The sequence below is a fragment of the Pantherophis guttatus genome, chromosome 12 (assembly GCF_059756535.1).
Source record: "Pantherophis guttatus breed Tessera chromosome 12, ASM5975653v1, whole genome shotgun sequence".
In the NCBI taxonomy this organism is placed as follows: Eukaryota; Metazoa; Chordata; class Lepidosauria; order Squamata; family Colubridae; genus Pantherophis; species Pantherophis guttatus.
Window position 1 is genome coordinate 22,444,114 of NC_142074.1, and position 21,507 is coordinate 22,465,620.

Genomic DNA, 21,507 nt, shown 5'->3' on the forward strand with positions numbered 1-21,507 from the left:
CCTCCTGCCCTTGTGGTTCCTTCTGGAGTTATGCCACTGCCCCAATTTCTCTGGCCAGCAAGCCCCAATCCCTTGTGGGGGGCTCCTCATCCAGGGTGATGCCTCTGAGCCCGTCCTGGAGGCTGCAAAGCCAGGGGAGCAGGCAGTTTGCCTGAACACAACAGGACACAAAGGGAAGAATGGAGGCTGCAAAGCGACACAAATAGCAACTCTTTTCAGGAAAGCGTGCTGCGCCATCCGAGGAGGCGCCCGCTGCCCGCTTTCGCTGCCCGTTGCTGGCGATGCTTTCTATTCTTTCCCTCCACAAAAAAAGCAACTTGGCCTAGTTTTTCGCCGCTCGGGAAGGAAAGTGGTTTGCTTTTAATTACTGAAATTGCCTCTTTGTGTGTGGCCTTTATTTTCCTCCCTCTTTCAATCAAGAGGAGGAGGAGGAGGAGGAGGAGGAGGCAGCTAAGGCTGGTTAAAATAGGGTTAGCTGTAATGGGAAAGCAGCTAAAGAGGTGGCAGGTTGGCCCAGCAGCCTTCTGCAAGCATCCTTATGCAAGACACCCACTAGTCTTAAAAAGGCCAGGCCAGCAAGGGGCTCTTTTCGCACATGCTAAAGCCAAGAGACTGTTATCGCATACGTGATTGGCACGCTATCTCCAAATAAATCAAGGTTACGACTTGAAGGGAAGTCTCGATTAGTCTCACATGCTAAACCACCAATTATCTAGGCCAATGTTTCTCAAGCTTCAAGGCCTCAGTGGCTAAGACACTGAGCTTGTCGATCAGAAAGAGTCGGCAGTTCGAATCCCTAGTACAGGTCTCCTGCGGGAGCAGGGGGGGGGTTCGACTAGATGACCTCCAAGGTCCCTTCCAACAATGTTACTGTTAAAAACCCCCCAGAGCTGGCTGGGGAATTCTGGGAGTTGAAGTCCACACATCGAGGAGAGAATCAACCTGGCAATAAGGAGGAATTTTCTGATAGTGAGAACAATTAACCAAATGGAACAGAAGTTGCCTTCAGAAGTTGTGGGAGCTTCATCACTGGAGGCTTTCAAGAAGAGACTGGATGGCCATCTGCCAGAAATGGTGTAGGGTTTGCTTGGGCAGGGGGTTGGACTAGATGACCTACAAGGTCCCTTCCAACTCTCTTAATCTGTTAAAAGCCACTGAGCATGGCTACATTAAGAGGGTAGCACTCTTCTGCCAGGGTTTTCACACGTAAAAGACACGTTAGGTGCCAGCAGGATTCCCTGGTTGTAAGGCTACAAGTTCTGGGCTGCAGAAAGCCAGAGGACCAATAGATGGCAGCAAAGCGTTTGGTTTTTCTGCAGCTCTTTGCTGCCATCTCCTGGTCAGTCTAAGGTAAAGGTTCCTCTCGCACGTATGTGCTAGTCGTTCCCGACTCTAGGGGGCAGTGCACATCTCCGTTTCAAAGCAGAAGAGCCAGCACTGTCCGAAAATGTCTCCGTGGTCATGTGACAGCATGACTCAACGCCAAAAGCGCACGGAACGCTGTTCCCTTCCCACCAAAGGTGGTCCCTGTTTTTCTACTTGCATTTTTTACCTGCTTTCGAACTGCTAGGTTGGCAGAAGCTGGGACAAGGAACGGGAGCTCATCCCATTATGCAGCGCTAGGGATTTGAACCGCTGAACTGCCGACCTTCCGATCGACAAGCTTAGCCACTGAGCCACCGCATCAGTCTAGCAACATGCAAAACTGCTGCTTATCCACTCCCATCCTTTTAACAAATGCCTGGGCTCCTCTATGGGGGACACAAGGGTCCAAGAATTGACCATATCCAGATCTGAGTGAAGTCCCAGATGAGTCCTGAGTGCGTTTAAAACCCAAAATGTTCCCAGGGCGAGTCAAAATTGATTCCAGGTGATCAGGAAAGAAAATTACTATAAAACTGAGATACATTTTTCCTTCTTAGCTTAAAGATGTGCCGCAAATTGTTTTTTCCAGGCTGAGAGAAATCTCTATTTTTGGGTGCAAAAAAAAAAATGTGATAGGAGGGGAGACTCCACAACGTGATTCTGTACAATGTAAAAACCGAATCCAAATGTCGAAATTGAAGGACATGAATTGTAACTCGAAAAGCTTTGCTGTATAAAGTTTGCAAAACAGGCTTTCAAAGTGTATTATCTTTTATACGACAGTAATATAAAACCCTGCACTACTGCTTATTATTATTATTATTATTATTATTATTATTATTATTATTATTATTATTATTATTATTATTATTATTATTATTATTTAGTGAGATTCACAGCCTTTGAGGCTGGTTAATAGCTCAGCAGCTCGAGTCCTAACCAAGGACCTAGGAACTGTTAAGGTATCGTCGGAGGATGTAAGCTGTTCCGAGTAAGGTGGTTTTTTGTAGAGTCAAAATGTTCAAGTCCGGCAAATTTAGAATTTCTAAATAGCGGGGTAACCCTTTGGGTATTGCTCCGAGGGCTCCAATTCCCAAAGGGTTACCCCGCTATTTAGAAATTCTAAATTTGCCGGACTTGAACATTTTGACTCTACAAAAAACCACCTTACTACTACTACTACTACTACTACTACTACTACTACTACTACTACTACTACTTCTTCTTCTTCTTCTTCTTCTTCTTCTTCTTCTTCTTCTTCTTCTTATTATTATTATTATTATTATTATTATTATTATTATTATTATTATTATTATTATTATTATTATTATTGATATAGAGATGCAGCTAAAGCAGAAACAAGTTGATCTGGGTTCGTTCCTCTCAATTAAATTATTTCATTTCCAAACGAAACCCAGCTAATCTCAATAGAGCTTTCCTTTCTTTTTCCCCTACTTTTCCAAAAAAAAAAATTGCTTTTTTTTTCCTCCTCCTCTTCCTCCTCCTCATTCAAGAAGCTATAAATCTTTGGATTGTCTTCGGCTTTTATTCTGTGTTGCCATTCAGAACCTGAATTGCTTTTCATTCAAGTCAACTGTCTGGGGCTGCATTTACAGAGAGAGAAAAAAAAAGACCAATTTAGACCTCTTAAGCATCGTAGAAAAACAGGACAAATTTCCTTTTTCTGATCACCACTGTGCTGAGTTGCCAGCAAGCATCTTCTCTCATCCTTGGAGCACTCTGTCCTTGAAAATAATCGGAAAATTGGATTTTTTGGGGGGGCGGGAAGAGTAGTTATTTTTTGTATGGGATTACGGTGACCTTGACTTCTTCAAAATGGTCTGCGACTCTTCAAGCAACAGAAGCTGACAAAAGAACCTCCATTTCTCATCCTATTTATTCCGTACCGATGAAGATGCTTGGTTGGAAGTCATCATACAGGGAGAAAAACCGATCGGTTCAACAATGCATCAAGATCATCTCTTGTGCAAGGGCAGATTTTGAACCCGCTACCGTCCCAAGTCTTCCACGGTCACGAAATAAGCCCAAGATTGAAAAATCAGATGCTTGTCAGATGTTACATCTTTTCTATCCTGCTCTAAGGGGTGGAGAGTTGGTCCACTTGAAGAGACCAGAAGCATTGGAAGTTTACAGGCGATTGTTACGTATAAACTGGATTGACAAAATCAGAAAGGAGGAGGGGAAAAGCCGCCTGGAAAAGCCAAGAGAAATCATCAAAACCATTTTAAAAAAAGCAAAAAAGTTAGAATATTTCGGACATGGGATGCGACACTTAGAAAAAAATACGGCATCCTTCACTTAATCCTCCAAGAAAGATTGAAGGCAAACGAAGTCCAGGCAGAAGAACATCATGGCTCCAAAATCTAAGGGACGGGTTTGGACAGAACTCAGCAGCTGTGGGAACTTCATCATTGGAAGCTTTCAAGAAGAGACTGGACTGCCGTTTTTCAGAAATGGCGTAGGGCAGGGGTCAGCAACCTGCGGCTCTGGAGCCGCATGTGGCTCTTTCACCCATCTGCTGCGGCTCCCTGTCACTCAAAATTTGCGTCACAACCGCCAATGTGAGACACCCGCTGGCACGCGATTTATTGAGCTTTTCAACCCCTGGTAGGCCAACCAGGGATAAATCTGAGAAAAGAAAAGTTTCAGAAGAAAACAGAAGGTTTAATTCAACTACATATGCTTGTTTTGTGGCCGCTCAAGAAATAGTCAGGCACGGGAAGAGTTTTGTGGCTCCCGGTGTTTTCTTTTCTGTGTGAAATGGGAGTGTTTAAGGTTGCAAACCCCTGGTGTAGGGTCCCCAGCTCGGGCGAAGATGGGGGGTTGGACTAGATGACCTACAAGACCCCTTCCAACTCTTGTCAATCTGTAAAGCCAAGCTGGTCACCTGCTAGGAACCCGTAAGAGTTGGGAAAGCGCTCGATAGCTGCTTTCTGCAAAGAGGAGCTAACAGACCTGGTTTTAATCAAGGTGGGTTTTGCAACCCAATTTGAATTTTAACTGCTTTATTATTATTTTTCTAGCATTATCTGCCTTCTGCTTCTTCTGTTTGTTTTGCAAACAGAGCCACTTGAATGACTGGCTGGAATGAGAAAAAAAAAAAGCAGCAGGCTGGACAGTATATTCCTCTGCAAGATATCAAAATGACTTTCTTCACTTGTAGCCAGAAGCTAAGAACAATTCAAGTCTCTTTTCTTGGACACTCTAAAATGGGGGGGGAATAAATGCTGGCAGACAAGGTGAAGGCCTGTTGAGGCCGTAAAGCTTTTCTAATCTTTTTTTCGAGGTTGCGTTCCTTTAAACAAAGTTGAGTCACGTCAATTTCTTCCAAAGGTGGTGGATTTCGCCATGTAACCAAAATTATGCCGCTTTTTAATTCTCGACCCTCTCGCCTAGCTCCTTAGGAAAACAAAAGCAGCTTCCCTTCATGATTTAAGATAGCTTGTTTGTCTTTTCGTTTACAAGCAAGCAGGCACAAAGCCGGAGATGGCATAACACACGCAATAATTGTTATATTGCAGCGACTCCGTTCCCAGCATCCTCCAACCTGTTTACAAAAAAAAATATTGTTTTATACAATATTGTGCTGGGAAATGATGGCTCTTTTTCTGTCGCTTCTCTCCCCTCCGCTTCACCCCTAGCATCTTTGACCGACAAACGTACAATTACCCGACCCCTCCAGGCATTGTAGAGAGATGGCCGATGTGGCATCACCGGGGAGGAGGAGGAATTTCGGTTCCTTCTGCTGAAAACTTGGAATCCAGGGGTGGGCTGCTGGGGGTTCGCAGGGGTTCGGGAGAACCTGTAGCTAAGATTCTGTGCAGTTCGGAGAACCCCCAAATCCCACTCCTGGCTGGCCCTTCCCACCACACCCCTCCCCTCCCAGGAGTCCCCACCTGGCCCATTTTGAATGCAGGTAAGTAAGTGCACGGCGCATACAGAGACTCTGGGAGGGTGAAAAACAGGCCTACCGGAAGTTCAGGCTTCCATTCAGGCCGCCAGAAGGGCCTCCGGAGTCTGGGGAGGCCGTTTTTGCCCTCCTGGAGGCGCGAGGAAAAGCCTCTGGAGCCCGGGGAGGGCAAAACACACACAGGAGGTTGACTAGGCCACGCCCACCCAGCAACCAGGCAGAGAACCCCTTGCTAAAGATTTTGAAGCCCATTCCTGATGGAATCCCAACTGTTTCCCAGTCTGACTGTTACTACCGGTAGTAATGTTAAGACACTCTCTTTTCTTTGTAAAGGAAAAGTAAGTAGCATTTTAAGATGAGGGAGGGATAAGGATCAGGGAGGGGCAGGATTGGACTATGATCCTCCAAACGAAATAAAACATTCTTTGAATTAAGTTCAACTCTTTCAAAGCTTTACGGATACATCGAGGCAAAGCTGGGGTTTCTTGGCTTTGGCACAGATTCAGAATACAACACGGGCAATTTTTTTTGTTTTAATTTATTATTTATTAGAAAATTTATACTAGCGCCTATTCGCACGGGGCGACTCAAGGAGGCTCACAGGGGTAGAAAGTCCTCAACTTACGACTGTAGCCGAGCCCAGAATTGTGGGTCGTTAAGTTGCTCTGGCTAAATAGGTCACTATAAGACCGCGCCCCGATTTTACCAACGTTTTTGAGGCGGACATTAAAGGGAAGGCTACGGTTGTTGAATGAATGGTGTGGTCATGAAGGAAACCCGTTGTATCCAATTGGTGGAGAAGGGGGTTGCTGGAAGTATTCCCCTATTTATGGCAAAGCAGGTCATAAATTGCATAAATCACGTGACTGTAGGAGACTGCAAAGAGGGTGCAAAAATGCTGCCCCGAATTCCCTGTAATTTTCCCTTTCCAAAAATTAACCTCTATGCCAGTTACAGCTACGTTAAGTACAGTTAAGACACTGTTCGGCTTTCGAGGCCCAGCTAGGGACAAGAATGAGAATGAGACACTGAAAAATTAAGCTGCGTAGGCCAGTGGTGAAAGCTAAAATTTGTTACTACCGGTTCTGTGGGCGTGGCTTGGTGGGGTGGGTGGGTAATGTGACTGGGTGGGCGTGGCCAATTTTTGTTTTTTAACTTTTAAAACCATTTTTTCTACAACCTCTTCGGCGAAGAGGTTGTAAAAAAATGCTTTCAAAAGGCTCTGATGATCCCAGCGGAGTTGCCTGATCGGCAGAGGCTTTTTTTTTTCTTGTAAAAGCCTCTGCCGATCAGGCAACTCTGCTGGGATCGTCAGAGGCATTTAAAAGGAAAAAAAGGGTTTTTTTCTTTTAAATGCCTCTGACGATCCCAGCTGAGCCGCGCAATCATCAGAGGCTTTTTTTTTTTACTTTTAAAAGCATTTTTTTGGAAGAGGTTGTAGAAAAAATGCTTTTAAAAATAAAAAAAAAAGCCTCTAATGATTGTGCGGCTCAGCTGGGCATGGGGGAGGGGCAGGGATTTTTGCTACCGGTTCTCCGAACCACCCGCCTCCATCGCTACCGGATTGGGCGATCCGGTCCGAACCGGGAACATTTCACCCCTGGTGTAGGCCCATGGCAACGAGGTGAAGTAAAGGTGTTGACTTTTCGTTTTTAAATTGCAATGACAGGCGTCTTATTCAAGGAAGAGCTGACCGAAACAGCACTTTTATTCGCCTTAATTATCCCACTGTGCCAAAGCTCAACAGTGACCCTTAGGGGACAGAAGAAGCATTTTCACTGAGGGCTCCATGGTGCTCTCTGACCCTGGTTTGTTTCCTTACAGGCGTTTCATGGCTCAAACTAGGTTAACATCACTCAGCTACCTAGAATTGAGTCACGAAACGTCTGCAAGAAAGCAACCAAGCTCAGAGAGCACCAAGGACCTCAGTCCTCCTCCTCCTTTCTCCTCCTCTATGCACACCCCTCTAGCACTGATGATATTACCTAGTTGGGTCTGCAAGAAAATAACCAAGCTCAGAGAGCACTGAGGACCCCTTATATAATTATTTATTTGTTTATTTAGAAGACTTATTGCTTTTTGTTCCATCAATCTGTCCTTCCAGGACATTATCCTTAATAGAGCTGGAAAGAATCATAACAGATTAGACCAGGGATCAGCAACCCACAATGTGGCAAGGAGCCGCATGTGGCTCCTTCATCCCTCTGCTGCGGCTCCGTCACCCAAAATATGTGTCACAACCGCCAATGTGCGACACCCACCGGCACACAATTTATTGAGCTTTTCGACCCCCCGGTAGGCCAACCATGGATAAATAAGCTTTTTTTATATACATAGCATAAAGGTAAAAAACGATATATGCAGTGTTATCTTCATTTTAGACGTCAAAAGGGTTTTGTGGCTCCCGGTGTTTTCTTTTCTGTGGGAAACGGGTCCAAATGGCTCTTTGAGTGTTTAAGGTTGCTGACCTCTGGATTAGACTGTGGTCGGATGACAAGGTCAATTTATTCTTGACTGCTTCTGAAGAACCCGCTGTGTGGGCTCCATCACTGGACGTTTTGAATTAAAGGTTGATCGATCAATTCTTTGGAGGGGAGTTGAGAATTCATACCCTGGGCAGAGGGTTGAACCAAAAGACTTCAAGCCTCCTGGTTCTATGAATCAGACACCCTTTGTCTGCAGGAAGTAACTCACGTGCCACTAAGAATCAGGAACTACCAATAAAGGAGAATATTTGTAGCTCAGGGGTGAAATGAGAGGTCCTTGGTGGTCTCCGAGCTTGCTTGTTTTCTTGTAGACGTTTTATTACCCCAGCTAGGTAACATCATCAGTGCTAGAAGAGAATGGGGATTTGTGAAATGGATGAGAAGAGAAGAAGAGGACGAGGAGGAGGAGGGCTGTGGGGTCCTTGATGCTCTCTGAGCTTGGTGGTTTTCTTGCAGACATTTTTTTACCCAACTAGGTAACATCATCAGTGTTAGAAGGAAATGAGGGTTTGTGGAGTGGAGGAGAAGAGGAGAAGCGCTGATGTTATCAGTTAGGGTAATGAAATGTTTGCAAAAAAACAAGCAAGCTCAGAGAGCACCAAGAAACAGGAACTAAACAAGAGTCAAAATGAAAGCATATCTTTCAAGAATTGATTCCAGATGTTGCCAGGGCTGCAATTTCCTCCAGTTCCCAGCTACCACGCTCATAGTTCCAAACACTAATATCTAGAGCAGGGGTGCCCAAACCTAGCAACTTTAAGACTTGTGGACTTCAACTCCCAGAATTCCCCAGTCAGCCATGCTAAGCTGGGGAATCCTTGGAAGTTGAAATCTACAAAAGTCTTAAAAGTGCCAATTTTGGAGACACCTGATTTACAGGATAACAGGCTGAAGACAGCTGGACGTCCCATGACTCTGTTGGGAGTTAGTTCTCCCATCTGAAGAAAATGCAGACCGGGGTCACATCACACATGATTTAGGCAGTTTATTCTATAAATAAACTCGGGTTTGCACAAAACCCGAAATCAGAAATCACAGTTTCCATACCTTAATGAGCGAGTCTCACACAATGTGCTGGGACAAAAACCAATTGCTTAGTGCAACGTGTGAAGCCCAATCATATCCTTGGTTAGAGTTCAGTGCAAGCATATACCACAGATACATCCCATAATATACACCCAGACCAGCCAATTTATAAGGAAGCGATCCAACGTCGGAGAAATTGCTGATGGTACAATATTTACAACTCGTTAGGTATCAAGGGATCATCCAGAAACTACTACTACAGCCATTTCAATTCTTTGGGCTCAGCGGGGAATCTATATGACTGCATTTTGACTGTAAATGCAGCATTTGCAATATGTAACATAAATTTAATCTATCAGAGAGGAGACAATAAGATCAGCAATGTCGTAGAAAAATGAGGAATTTAAAAGGGCCATGAAATCATTGTAGTGCAACACAAGGAGCAGCTGCATAACTTGGAAGCTTTCTCTGACAAAATGCAAATCTTTGACTTGAAAATGATCACTGCATTCAGATCTGAAATATTTCCAGTGTTTGATCTGATCACTCTTTTTTCTTTCTTTCTTCTTCTTCTTCTTTTTTTTTTTTTTTTTACCAAAAATCATTGGTAAAAACAACATGAGGAAATCTAGAAATCCAATGTAATCAAGATTTGGGGGAAATAATTTAATTTTGAAGCAAGCACGGCTCCTGATCAACATTTGCGAAATGTTCATTCCACCAATTTGTGGGAGCCACACATTACTTGGGTGAAGAAAACAAAAAAATTCCAGTCATGTCAGAGGCAGCCAACCATCTCACCGATGAAAAGAGGGAGGGGAAGATAATTTTCGTTATTTCACAACAAATAATGTACAACATATTACGAGAGAATTCCCTCCCCCACCGCCAAAAGCTGGCAACGGGACGTTCAGGCCGAATTCCAATTTCAAAGTCATTCCGACACATGATGTCCATGATTTTCAGCAGCAATAAAAGAGGAATAATGTTACTGCAGTGGGGTCATTTCTTTGCAGACATTAAGACAAGGCAGCAAATTAACAGGCTGCCAACAGAAAGATGCTGAAAGTAGCAATTGGTCAACCCAAAGAACATGTGATAAAACAAAACTTTAAATTTCAACATGGGAGACATTTTTGGATGGCCAGATAACATCTCTTGGGTTATAAATTGATTGACATCTTGGTCCATTAAACAAGAAAATCTCCTCCTTAAAGGAATTCACTCCTTGGTAGTGAATAACAGGAAAACTGAATTCAAAATCATGGCATTTGACAAAACCCGGTATCTAATTTTTTAGGGGGAAACAATCTTACATGAAAAGCTATCAGAGTGATAGTCTGGTTCAACTTGGCATCATTGTTCTGTCATCGTACAGAATAAACACCAGTTCCAATTAATTCTCTTAGCCGTTAAGATCAGCCGTTCAGACTGAATCCAAAAACTGATCTCCCTCCCGAAGACCTAAGAATCCAATCCGTTTCACTGATATTGGAAGCTCAAAAATTACCTTGATATTACCAAGTCTACTGAAAGCTATTATCTATTATCTACTTACGGTGCAGGGAGTCCACGTTTTTTGCCTAGAAAATTTATCAACGTTTTCTGAAAGGTACTCAATTTCTCCTCTTGCTGGTTTTTTCCCAGCTGTGCTAAATTTTGGGATTCCTGAAACCATGGATTCATACAAACAAAATGAAATGTTTCCGTCCCACCAAACTCATCCAATTCAAGCAGGGACTTCTGAAAGTCTTTGAGGTTTGCACCACACCTACAAATCTTCCTTTGTCAGGCAGCCATTCACCTCTTAGTCCTGCTTGCCCTCCCGCCACTGCCGGGAGCCTTCATTCCAGGCTACGTACACAAAAAGAGCAAGGACAACGTGCACAGCAACCACGGCCACAATTGCAGCATAAAAGTAGCTGTCTCTATTGGACATTCCAAAGATACCTGGAAAGCAACAACGAAAAGACAAAAACGATGAAAACTTACATATGAGTACAACAGATTAATAAAGAACACGTACTCTTCCATGTTTTGTTAATTGAAGATTGTGACGTATGTAAAACATGTCTAATGTTCCCCGATTTCTTATAAATAAGAACTTAATTATAAAATTCTTTTATCATTCAAAAAAGAACAGCTGCTTAACACCGTGTAATAAGGTATACATTCTTTATGTTTTAATAAGAGACCACAATGAAATGATTCTCAGCCTTGGCAACTTTAAAGATGTGTGGATTTCAACTCCCAGAATTCCTCAGCCAGTATGAAGTCAACACATCTCCAAGTTGCCAAGCTTGACAAACACTGCTGGAATATATTGACCCAGAGAGATGTAGTTAAAAGAAATGTTAGTATAAAAGACAGACAATTACCTTCAAATATATACGCCTTTGTTGAGAAATACAATCCAATCGGTAACATAATCATTAAAGCTGTGAAGAACAGCATTGTCCTTAGAGTTGAGGCTAATGAAACTTCACTTCTACCAAAAAAAGTCAGAACAAAGAAAAAGAATTATGTTTTCAAAAAGAGCAGGGCAATAGCTTTAGAAAGGAATATTTTAATTTTGTAAAGTATTACCAAGAAATTGGGTTGAATCGTTGCTCTAGTTATCATCTACCATAGATTAAAAAGTTTTAAGGCAATTGTGGTGGGTTTTTTTTTTTGCGGAGCAAATTAGTTTGAATCAATGCTGGGTTTTGAGATGTCTACGTATCTAATTGCATTATTTCCAGTAAAGATACTTGTTTCGCTTAAGTTAGGCAAACCTTTTATTTATACCAAAATCAACTGACACAGCCAATCTTGAATTTTAAAACCTACAGGAATCAATGTCAGAGATATCTATATCTATATCTATATCTATATCTATCTATCTATCTATCTATATATAATATTTATATTTTGCTGATAAATAAAGGGAGACTAGTATAGATCTATTTCAAGCTATTTAGCTCTCATCAGCTAGCCATACCCAAGTAAGGGTATGTATGTGTGTGTGTGTATAATATAATATATATATATTTGCTTTCTTCTTTTGTCGTAGGTTTTTGTGTGTATTTTTCTTCAACCGGGTATTTTCCTACGTAACCAAGTCTGCAGCCATAGCTCAGTGAAATCACACCCACTATCCTAGGCTTCATCAGACAGCAAGCAAGCATTTTGCTGCGTTTTGGGAGACTAATATAGATCTATTTCGGACTGATTGGTCCTCATCAGTTAGCCACACCCTTATCATATATTCCCTCCCCATAGAGGCTAAGTATTTGTGTGTGTGTGTGTGTGTGTGTGTGTGTGTGTGTGTGTGTGTGTATTTTCTGTGGTTTTCGCGGGTGTTTGTATGTAGGTCTTTGGTTATTCGGGTCTTCTCCCACGTAAAATTTCCAATTTTACGTGGGAGAAGACCCGAATAACCAAAGACCTACATATATATATATATATATATATATAAAGTGTTTTTCTGTTGAAGCACCTGGTCTACTCCAATATGAGAGGGAGCATACTGCTTCCCTTTCACCTTTCAGCTCCACTCCAGGAGCCCTCAGGCAGTCGCTTTCACTGCAAACTATTTTGTATCAAATTTATATTTTGCTGATAAAGAAATCAATGTATGTGTGTATAAACTACACACACACACACACATATATAAAATTACTCAGAAAATCCCATATAATTGAAAATATATAGAAAATATTCAGAATACCATAACCTAAATTGTCCTAAATTTTTTAATTTTGGCTGTTCACCGCCCTGAGTCCCTTCTGGGAGAAGGGCGGTATACAAATTAAATTAATAAATAAATAATAAATAAATAAATTGCCTGGGATAATTGCTAATTTTCCACTCTTCCTTCCAAGCAACCTAACCCTCCGTCCCCTATGAGGAAGAAGCCCAGATATGCGGGGGGGGCAGCGGGGGGAGACCCTCCATTTTGAACCAGGGACCCAAATTAATTCCTCCTTTCCTGCCCCCCCCCCCGGGCTGAAGATTCCCCCCCCCAGCCCCAAGAGCGGCTCCCCCCGGACGGCTCCCCGTCCTCACCGGGCCTCGGGGGGCGAAAGCGCGTTGAGCGCCGCCTTCTCGTAGCGCTCCATGGCCGAACGGCGCCTCCTCCTCCTCCTCCTCCTTTTCCAGCCCTCGAGGAGGACGCGAAGGAAGCCCCTTCCGGTCAGCTGACCGCGCCTCGCGCCGGCCTCTCGGCTCGTCGCTCGTCACGTGACCCGAAGATGGCGCGCATGAAAAGAGAGAGAGAAAAAGGAGATTCTCCCCTGGCATGGAAATTCCTAGAGAGGCTATTTATATCTTCGGCATAGAGACGGAGCGCCAGAGCGTCTCCAATGCCTCTCTCTCTCTCTCTCTCTCTCTCTCTCTCTCTCTCCAAAACCTGTTGTCATGGTGAAGGGTGGAATTCCAGCTTCCATAGTTTCCCAGCCAGGCTGGGGATGATGGGGCTTGGAGTCTAAAGGTGTGATTGGAAGCAGCAAGCTCCTGTTTTGCTGAATACGATCATCATCATCATCATTTCAGTGTTATAATAAAATTAAGTTTATATGCCACCCAATTTCCCAGAGACTGACCGTATAAATAAATGGTTATAAATGACTGATACAATTTGCCATCCGGGCAGATGAATGCAAAATTGCTTTTTAAGTCTGGCATTGAATTTCTTAGGATGTGCAATTGGGATAACCTTTTAAGCACCCCAAACAGGAAGCTGCCAGAATTTCCTGTTGCTAAGCAGAAATAAACAAAATTATGTTGTTAAAGAGAGTCGTGCCAATTTCAGGATCTTTTGTTGCCACAGCTAAGTAAATCACTGCGGTTGTTAAATGACTCATGCGGTCATTAAATGAATCCGGCATCCCTCGCTGAATTTTGCATGTCAGGACAGTCACAAATGGTGATCGCATAATCCCAGGATGCTGCATTGTAAATTCTTGCCAAGTTGCCAGGTGCCTAAACATGATTGCCTGACCATGGCGATTCAATGGCAGTTGTAAGTGTGAGGACCGATTTAAGTGGCAACTTCAAACAGTCACTAAATAAATAATTGTAAAGTCGACCATTACTGTATTCATTTTGAAGGAGAAGGGCAGAGAAAGGGTATCAGCAAAAACACAGACTGGCTATGATGTCTCCAAGATTTGGGGACATATAACTTACAATTGAACTTACAAGAATGGAGGCCTTTGAACTCTGGTGCTGGAGAAGATTCCTGCGAGTCCCTCGGACTGCAAGGCGATCCAACCAGTCAGTCCTAGAGGAGATCAACCCTGACTGCTCTTTAGAAGGCCAGATCCTGAAGATGACCAAACTCAAATACTTTGGCCACCTAATGAGAAGGAAGGACTCCCTGGAGAAGAGCCTAATGCTGGGAACGATTGAGGGCAAAAGAAGAAGGGGACGGCAGAGAACGAGGTGGCTGGATGGAGTCACTGAAGCAGTCGGCGTGAGCTTAAATGGACTCCAGAAGATGGTAGAGGATAGGAAGGCCTGGAGGAACGTTGTCCATGGGGTCACGATGGGTCAGACACAACTTTGCAACTAACAACAACTTTCATTTTAATAAATGTGGCTCTCTACAGCAGTAGAAAGAATCTCTCCTGAGATCTCCATTGCAAGAAATCCATCCATCAATATGTCCTCCTTTGGACTTGTCCATGGTGCTGATCTCTGTTTATCAACAAACATGGCATTGTAGCCAGAGAAGTCATTGGAATTAGAAGTATGTACTCCAAAGCCAGTGTGAAACTTAGGGTTCCCTTTGGACTCACAGTTCCTGCTTAAGGAACAGTGGCAGCCTAAATCTATGCTATATACTAGTTGAGCTGATTTTCCTGCTCATGGCCATTCACATCTTAGTCACCTCTCTTAGTTGGACTCCTGTAATGCATTCTACTAGGTCTTTCCCTTGAAGACCAACTGAAAGCTGCAATGGGCCCAGAATGCAGCAACATGGGTAGTAAAAGGCACATCTTGATAACTGTATAGAAGGCCACCATGTCATGGGATTCACTAGCTGATATGTTTCTGAGTGCAACTCATAGTACTGGTTATCATTACTGAGCACACAGTTAATTTATTCATGGTCTATCTCACTAATTTTCACAGGGTGAGCATGCTCCAGATCCCCTCTTAAAAAGCACATCAAGTCAAGCTTTGCAACTGACGTTTTTTAAAGACTGTGTCATCTAATGGAGCATTTCCCAACCTTGATGACTTTAAGTTGTGTGGACTTCAATTCCCAGAATTGAACTCCTGTTAAATAGGGGTTAATTTCCACCATCCACTTGTTCTGCTTTTTAATTGAGGCTGTTTAAGACACAGTGGCAACATTTCTGGCTGAGAATGAGAACAGAAATTAGTCTGGTAATTGTTTTAGGGAAAATGAATGTATGGAATACCCAGGTGTCAATTGCAAACTTGGACACAATCCCAGCACCGATTTTCCTTGAAAGATTATGAACTATAAAATGTACATTATGAAGCTCTCACATTGCCTTGGCTCCTTAAAAAGACTTGTTGTGTTTTGTTTTGTTTTTTAATACAGCAAATGAGGAAAATCTTTACATGTATTCAAAGTACTTAGTTAACTTCATTTAAGTAATTTAAATTCATCTGAACATATAAATTTATGATATCTAATTCATTCAGAGGTGAAATGCTCCCGGTTCGGATCGGATCCAAGAATGTGATTTTGTGTTGCAGAGACTCTGTGAAAATTTGGAGCAGCGAAGCAAAATTGCAACCTCAGCCTGATTTACAATACATATCTCTGCCCACAGAAATAAGATGCATTAAATCATGAACAATCTTACAGCATGGGATTCGACCCTTAATTTATTGCTCTTCAACCATACGCACTAATGAGATCTTTAAAAAAAAAAAAATCAAATGCAAAACCATTTAGCCCATCTTCCAATCTTCAACACCACTAATTAAATATGCTTGCTATTGAAACAAAATGCGTTGGGAGAACCTTGAACAATTATGTTTTATAGCAGGGAATTTTAATAAAACACCATGTTTTCAGCTGCTGCTCCAATTTTTTAGAATTTCCCACGGGACAAAAGAAATGCACAGAGTAACTCATCAGGCGGGTCATAAATTAGTCAGAAAGTGGGGAATAATATTATTCACAAGCCAACCCGAGATTTCACCACAACTGGCAAATTAAGGATGATCCAATAGCATTTATAATGGGTGAAAAAAATAGATTCCACTATAGGTGGACAATCCTTTTGTTTCTTTTGTTAGAAAGAAAAACAAACATCTTTTCATGCATCCAATTATCGTATATGGAGATTCTCAGTCATTCAAGTTGTGGTTGTCCCAAACATGTTTTTTTTTTTTTTTTGAAGAGGCAACTGGACTTTCTGGTTTTTCTTTGAAGATGTTTCACTTCTCCATCCAAGAAGCTTCTTCAGTTCTGGCTGGATGGTGGGGAATGGAAGGATTTATATTCCTTGCAGACAGTTGGTCATTTGCATTCCTTTTAGAGAGCCGTTGAGGCCTCTTGGAGGTTTATCTGTGTCCTCAGGGTCACCTGAGAGGTGCAAATGGGTATGGAGCCTTCTTGCAACTGCTGAAAGGACTGTGTTGTAGAGTGGAGATAGATAATGTGGTATCCTTCCCCCTCTGTTGAGAGAGGGGCTGTTCAATTTTGACCTAGATGGCCTCTTTGACCCCTCTTTCAAACCAGCGATCCTCTCTGTCCAAAATGTGGACTTTTCTGTCTTCAAAAGAATGGCCTTTGTCTTTTAAATGCAGATGGACTGCTGAATCTTGTCCTGATGGGTTTGTTCTCCTATGTTGTGCCATGCGTTTGTGAAGTGGTTGTTTTGTTTCCCCAATATACAGATCTGCAGTACAATGCATGTTCTTCTTGGATTGTGGTCTTCAGCCACCATTCTCATGTACAGTACTGTATGTCTGTAATGTCACTTTTTTCAGGGCCATAGTAACTTTGGTCACTAAATGAATTGTTGTAAGACCTCTCTTAGGTCTCTCAAAGGTTCGAGAAGCAGTGGTCCAACGTGCATGTTAAAAGCTGGCCATGCCACTCTTTCAGCAGTAGATTGACCACATTTATTTAAACCCGTTAGAGCAACCCAAAAGGGACACGGTGGCTCAGTGGCTAAGACACTGAGCTTGTCAATTGAAAGGTCGGCAGTTCAGCGGTTCGAATCCCTAGTGCCGCATAATGGGGTGAGCTCCTGTTCCTTGTAGCAGCTTCTGCCAACCTAGCAATTCGAAAGCACATAAAAAATGCAAATAGAAAAATAGGGACCACCTTTGGTGGGAAGGGAACAGCGTTCCGTGCGCCTTTGGCGTTGAGTCATGCCGGCCACATGACCACGGAGACGTCTTTGGACAGCGCTGGCTCTTAGGCTTTGAAACGGAGATGAGCATCGCCCCCTAGAGTCAGGAACGACTAGCACATATGTGCGAGGGGAACCTTCACCTTTACGTTTTAGAGCAACCCAGTCCCTCCTTCCCCGAAAGCTTCCGAATCTCAGGAGGAAACATTTGCAAGGAATTGACAGACGTTTTCAGCTGCCAATGTTGAGACAATCCAATTAAGGGAATTCTTTATTTTCGCAGGGTGATTCGGAGAGATCGCTTGCCGAAGTGCAATTCCGTGAGGCTCCCGGGCGGGAGCTCTCAATTAGCATCTCGTCTTGGATAATGATACAGGCTGCAGAATCTTTCTAAGGCAACTCTCTCTCCGCTGTTTTGACGAGTGGCGCACGGCGGGATCGAGACTTCTCTTGGGCTGCACGAAATAGCAGGCCTGTCACACCGTCTACTCAGGAAGAGAAAGAGAAGGAATCCTTCAATCAAGGTATGCCTCCCCCAAACCCTCCCTTTTTGCAACTTCCAGACCTCCCGCCCACCCCCATCCCACCAAAAAACAGCTTTCCAAGTTCTCTGAACCACCCACCTCCATCGCTACCGGATCGGGCGATCCGGTCCGAACCGGGAACATTTCACCCCTGCTTCTGCAGTCACGACATAGAAGCCTAAGACTGAAAATCAGATGCTTGTCAGATGTTACATCTTTTCCATCCTGCTCTACGGAGTGGAGAGTTGGGTCTCTGACAGAAAGCCACTTGGAGAGACCAGAAGCATTTGAAATGTGGATTTACAGGCAGCTGTTACGTAGAAGCCGGGTTGACAAAATCAGAAAAGAGGAGGGGATAAGCCTCCTGGGAAAGCAGAGGGAAATTATCAAAGCCATTAAAAAGCAAAAAAGTTAGAATATTTCGGACATGGGATGCGACACTTGGAAAAAATACGGCATCCTTCACTTAATCCTCCAGGGAAAGATTGAAGGCAAACGAGGCCCAGGCAGAAGAAGAACATCGTGGCTTCAAAATCTAAGGGACCAGTTTGGACAAAATGCAGCAGCCCTTTTTCATGGGCTGTTGACAAAAATAGGATGGCCAACGTCTGATGACGGATATGGCACAAGAAGAAGAATGAAACATTCTGAAGACAGATAAACTTGGGTAGGCAAATTATTTTGGTGGCTGAGGATCTTGCTTACTGGTAATTTGAGGAGGGGAGATGATGACAATCTCTTCTTGAAAACTTCCAGTGTTGGAGCATTCACAAGTTCTGGAGGCAAGTTGTTCCACTGATTGATTGTTCTCCCTGTCAGGAAATTTCTCCTTAGTTCTAAGTTGCTTCTCTCCTTGATTAGTTTCCACCCATTGCTTCTTGTCCTGCCCTCAGGGGCTTTGGAGAATAGCTCAACTCCCTCTTCTTTGGGGCAGCCCTGAGATATTGGACCACTGCTATCATGTCTCCCTTATCATGTCTCCCCTATCTCTGGCTGCAATTTTTTTTTTCAATTGCAGCCAGCATGCAGCTTTTTGCTGTTGCAATTTCTGCCCCTCCTCCACTCCTCGATGCTCATTTGCAGGAATGAATTGTCACCTAAAAACACCAGAAAGAAAATTGTCTTCTTTCTTTCAAAACGCGGATCACATCACCCAAGACATGGCACTTCTATCTCTCCGCTAAAAGAGACAACACTCAAAAGAGGAAGAGATTCCGTAATCTGCAAAGTGTATTTGAAAAAAAAAGTGGGGGGGAAAGGAGAGGTGGGATTTCCTTCACTGCTTCTGCGGCTTGGCTGAAAGACTGTTCTGTGAAGAAGGAGAGATTTGTGAATGGGATGAGGAGAAAATGTGAATGGGGCAAGACGATCTATCGAATCCGTGCGGGTCACATCTAGCCAGCAGAATCTTCAGAGTCCTTAGCCAGCGAGGGAGAAAGCTGTTTGAGGGTGCCACCCCGTGGACTGAAGCAAGTAAAGCTCAAGGAAAATTTGAGGCTGGCATCAGGCGTGATGGTGTTTCTTTTTTTAAAAGTGAGCAGCGGTGAGCTTTCAGGCTTACAAGGAGAAGGTATGCGGGAGGAAATTGGGGCTGAGCAGGAGTGGCAAGGTGGATGGATGGATGGATGGATGGATGGATGGATGGGATGGGATTTATTTAATTATTTTAAATTTTACATTGCTGTTTTGTCTGTGTTTTTAAATAGGCTGTACACCGCCCTGAGTCCTTCGGGAGAAGGGCGGTATAGAAATAAAATTATTATTATTATTATTATTATTATTATTATTATTATTATTATTATTATTATTATTATTAGTGGTGAAATCCAAATTTTTTTACTACCAGTTCTGTGGGCGTGGCTTGGTGGGCGTGGTGTGGCTTGGTGGGTGTGGCAGGGGAAGGATACTGCAAAATCTCCATTCCCTCCCTTCTCCTGGGGGAAGGATATTGCAAAATCTCCATTCCCACCCCACTCTGGGGCCAGCCAGAGGTGGTATTTGCCAGTTCTCCGAACTACTCAAAATTTCCACTACCGGTTCTCCAGAACCTGTCAGAACCTTATGGATTTCACGCCTGGATGGGATGGGATGGGATGGGATGGGATGGGATGGGATGGGATGGGATGGGATGAGATGAAATGAGATGAGATGAGATGAGATGAGATGGTTGGATGGATGGATGGATGGATGGATGGGTGGGTGGGTGGGTGAATTGATGGAGGGGATGAGATGGTTGGATGGTTGATTGGATGGATGGATGGAATGGTGGGTGGGTGGATGGTTGGAGGGAGATGGGATGGGATGAGGGATGGATGGACTATCAAATCAAATCATTTTTGACTCCTAGAAACCACACAGATTTTCTCCATGATCATCCATCTCTAACCTGATCCTTGAGTACCCTAATGGTACATTCATTGCCACTGGAACCAAAATCCATCCACCTGGTTGCTAGCTGTCCTCTTCTGTTCTTCCTTCCACCTTTCCCAGCATGAAGAGCCCTTTTCATAGAGTCAGGTCTTCACATAATGGTGTAGATAAGGTCACCCAGGGTCAAGACCTCCAAAACCAACTAGGCTATGATTGAGAAAGGAGGAGATATCACCCTCGTCTCCTCCCTGCGGCCGTCTAACCATAACAGCAACCAAAATCCGGTTTCCACCAGCTGAAAGTTCTCTTTTCCAGAGCCGCCTGCCACAGCTGGCACCCTGCTCCCCCCCATACATGGCATCAGTTGAAAATGCAACAGTGTGTGTGTGTGTGTGAAAATGTGGCCTAGTCAGCTGTCAGACAATGGGGAGTTTTGCTACAGGACCAAATTTGGGCCGCTGTGAATGCAAACCTTAAGGCGAAGCGTTGGCTAGCGAAAGCTACGGGCTGGTCACATGGACCTCACCGCCTCTTCCTCCTCCTCAGTGGAGAAAGGACAGTGAGGCCATTTGTCTTCTTCCAGTGAGGCCTCTTCTTCCTCCCCCTCATCCTCCCCTCCTCCCTCCCCGTGCTCGCTTCCTGTTCCTTTGGCTGTTTCATGACGCATCAGTGGAGAATGCATTTCGGAGCGGAATGTCAAGAAACCAGAGACGGAAACAAGAAAGCGATTGTACTGAGGCTAAGTTTAAACAAGGCCTATCCAGGCTGTTCTTTTCCTTCCTCGGCTCCTCTCAATCTTTCTTGCACCAAAGCTTGAACAGAATAACAGAGTTAGAAGGGACTTTGGAGACCTTCTAGTCCAGTGGTCACCAACTGGTGGTCCGTGGACCACTGGTGGTCCGTGAGAAAATTTTGGTGATCTGCAAGAAAATTATTTGCATTTGTTATATTGCACTAAATCAGGGTTCCTCAAACCACAGTCCCTGGGCCAGATATGTGCAATGAACGTTTCTGTTGCTGCAGAGAGTCTCCCCCTTCAGGGTCTTTTTGTGTGGGTCGGAGGGGGGCAGAAATTCCAACTCGGGTCTGCTTCAGCTCCTGGTGCAGGGCTTGGAGCGAAGGCTGGAGGGAAGTGTCGCTGGTGGCGAAGAGCCGGAGGGCCTCGTTCCAGTGGGACTGCATCATGGCCTGGAACTGGCTGACCATCTCAGCCCGCTGAGCCTCCAGGTGCTGGTACCTGGCCTTGCACTCCCGCAGGTCTTCCCTCTGCTTGGAAGGCCTATGCTCCTAGTCCTCAGTGAGGTGCTTCTGCTGATCCTCCTTCTCAGTTAGATCCAATCTGAACTGAGCCAGCTGTTTTGCTGACTCTTTCTCATGGTGGTTGCTTAGTTCCAACAACTGCTTCCTAAGGAGCCCGGGCGGGCAGGCAAGGAGTGGCTGGGAGGGGAGGAGCAAGTAGAGGCTGTTGAGGCGCCCCT

At 44.0% G+C, this 21,507-nt stretch overlaps 1 protein-coding gene across 4 annotated transcripts; it reads right to left on the reverse strand.

Moving 5' to 3' along the window:
- Positions 1-2,891: 2,891 nt before the first annotated feature.
- Positions 2,892-13,051, reverse strand: VMA21 (vacuolar ATPase assembly factor VMA21). 4 transcript variants are annotated; one of them, XM_060681675.2, is made up of 4 exons: positions 12,856-13,051; positions 11,187-11,296; positions 10,613-10,758; positions 2,892-4,933 (listed from the first exon to the last, which is right to left on the reverse strand). In XM_060681675.2, exons 1-3 carry the CDS (start codon positions 12,906-12,908, stop codon positions 10,616-10,618), a joined length of 306 nt encoding a protein of 101 aa, XP_060537658.2. In that variant the 5' UTR covers positions 12,909-13,051; the 3' UTR covers positions 2,892-4,933; positions 10,613-10,615. The 4 variants fall into 4 exon arrangements, with proteins under 4 accessions (XP_060537658.2, XP_060537656.2, XP_060537655.2 ...); XM_060681673.2 differs by lacking the exon at positions 2,892-4,933 and adding an exon at positions 7,327-8,129; XM_060681674.2 differs by lacking the exon at positions 2,892-4,933 and adding an exon at positions 9,382-9,436.
- Between the last annotated feature and the right edge of the window lie 8,456 nt (positions 13,052-21,507).

Excerpts from the sequence above, each read along its gene's own strand:
- VMA21 (XM_060681675.2), bottom strand. The coding sequence starts at position 12,908 with ATGGAGCGCTACGAGAAGGCGGCGCTCAACGCGCTTTCGCCCCCCGAG. Across the intron at positions 11,297-12,855 it reads CTTTCGCCCCCCGAGGCCCG|AAGTGAAGTTTCATTAGCCT; the intron begins GTGAGGACGGGG and ends TTTTTTTGGTAG. Across the intron at positions 10,759-11,186 it reads AAAGGCGTATATATTTGAAG|GTATCTTTGGAATGTCCAAT; the intron begins GTAATTGTCTGT and ends GTTGCTTTCCAG.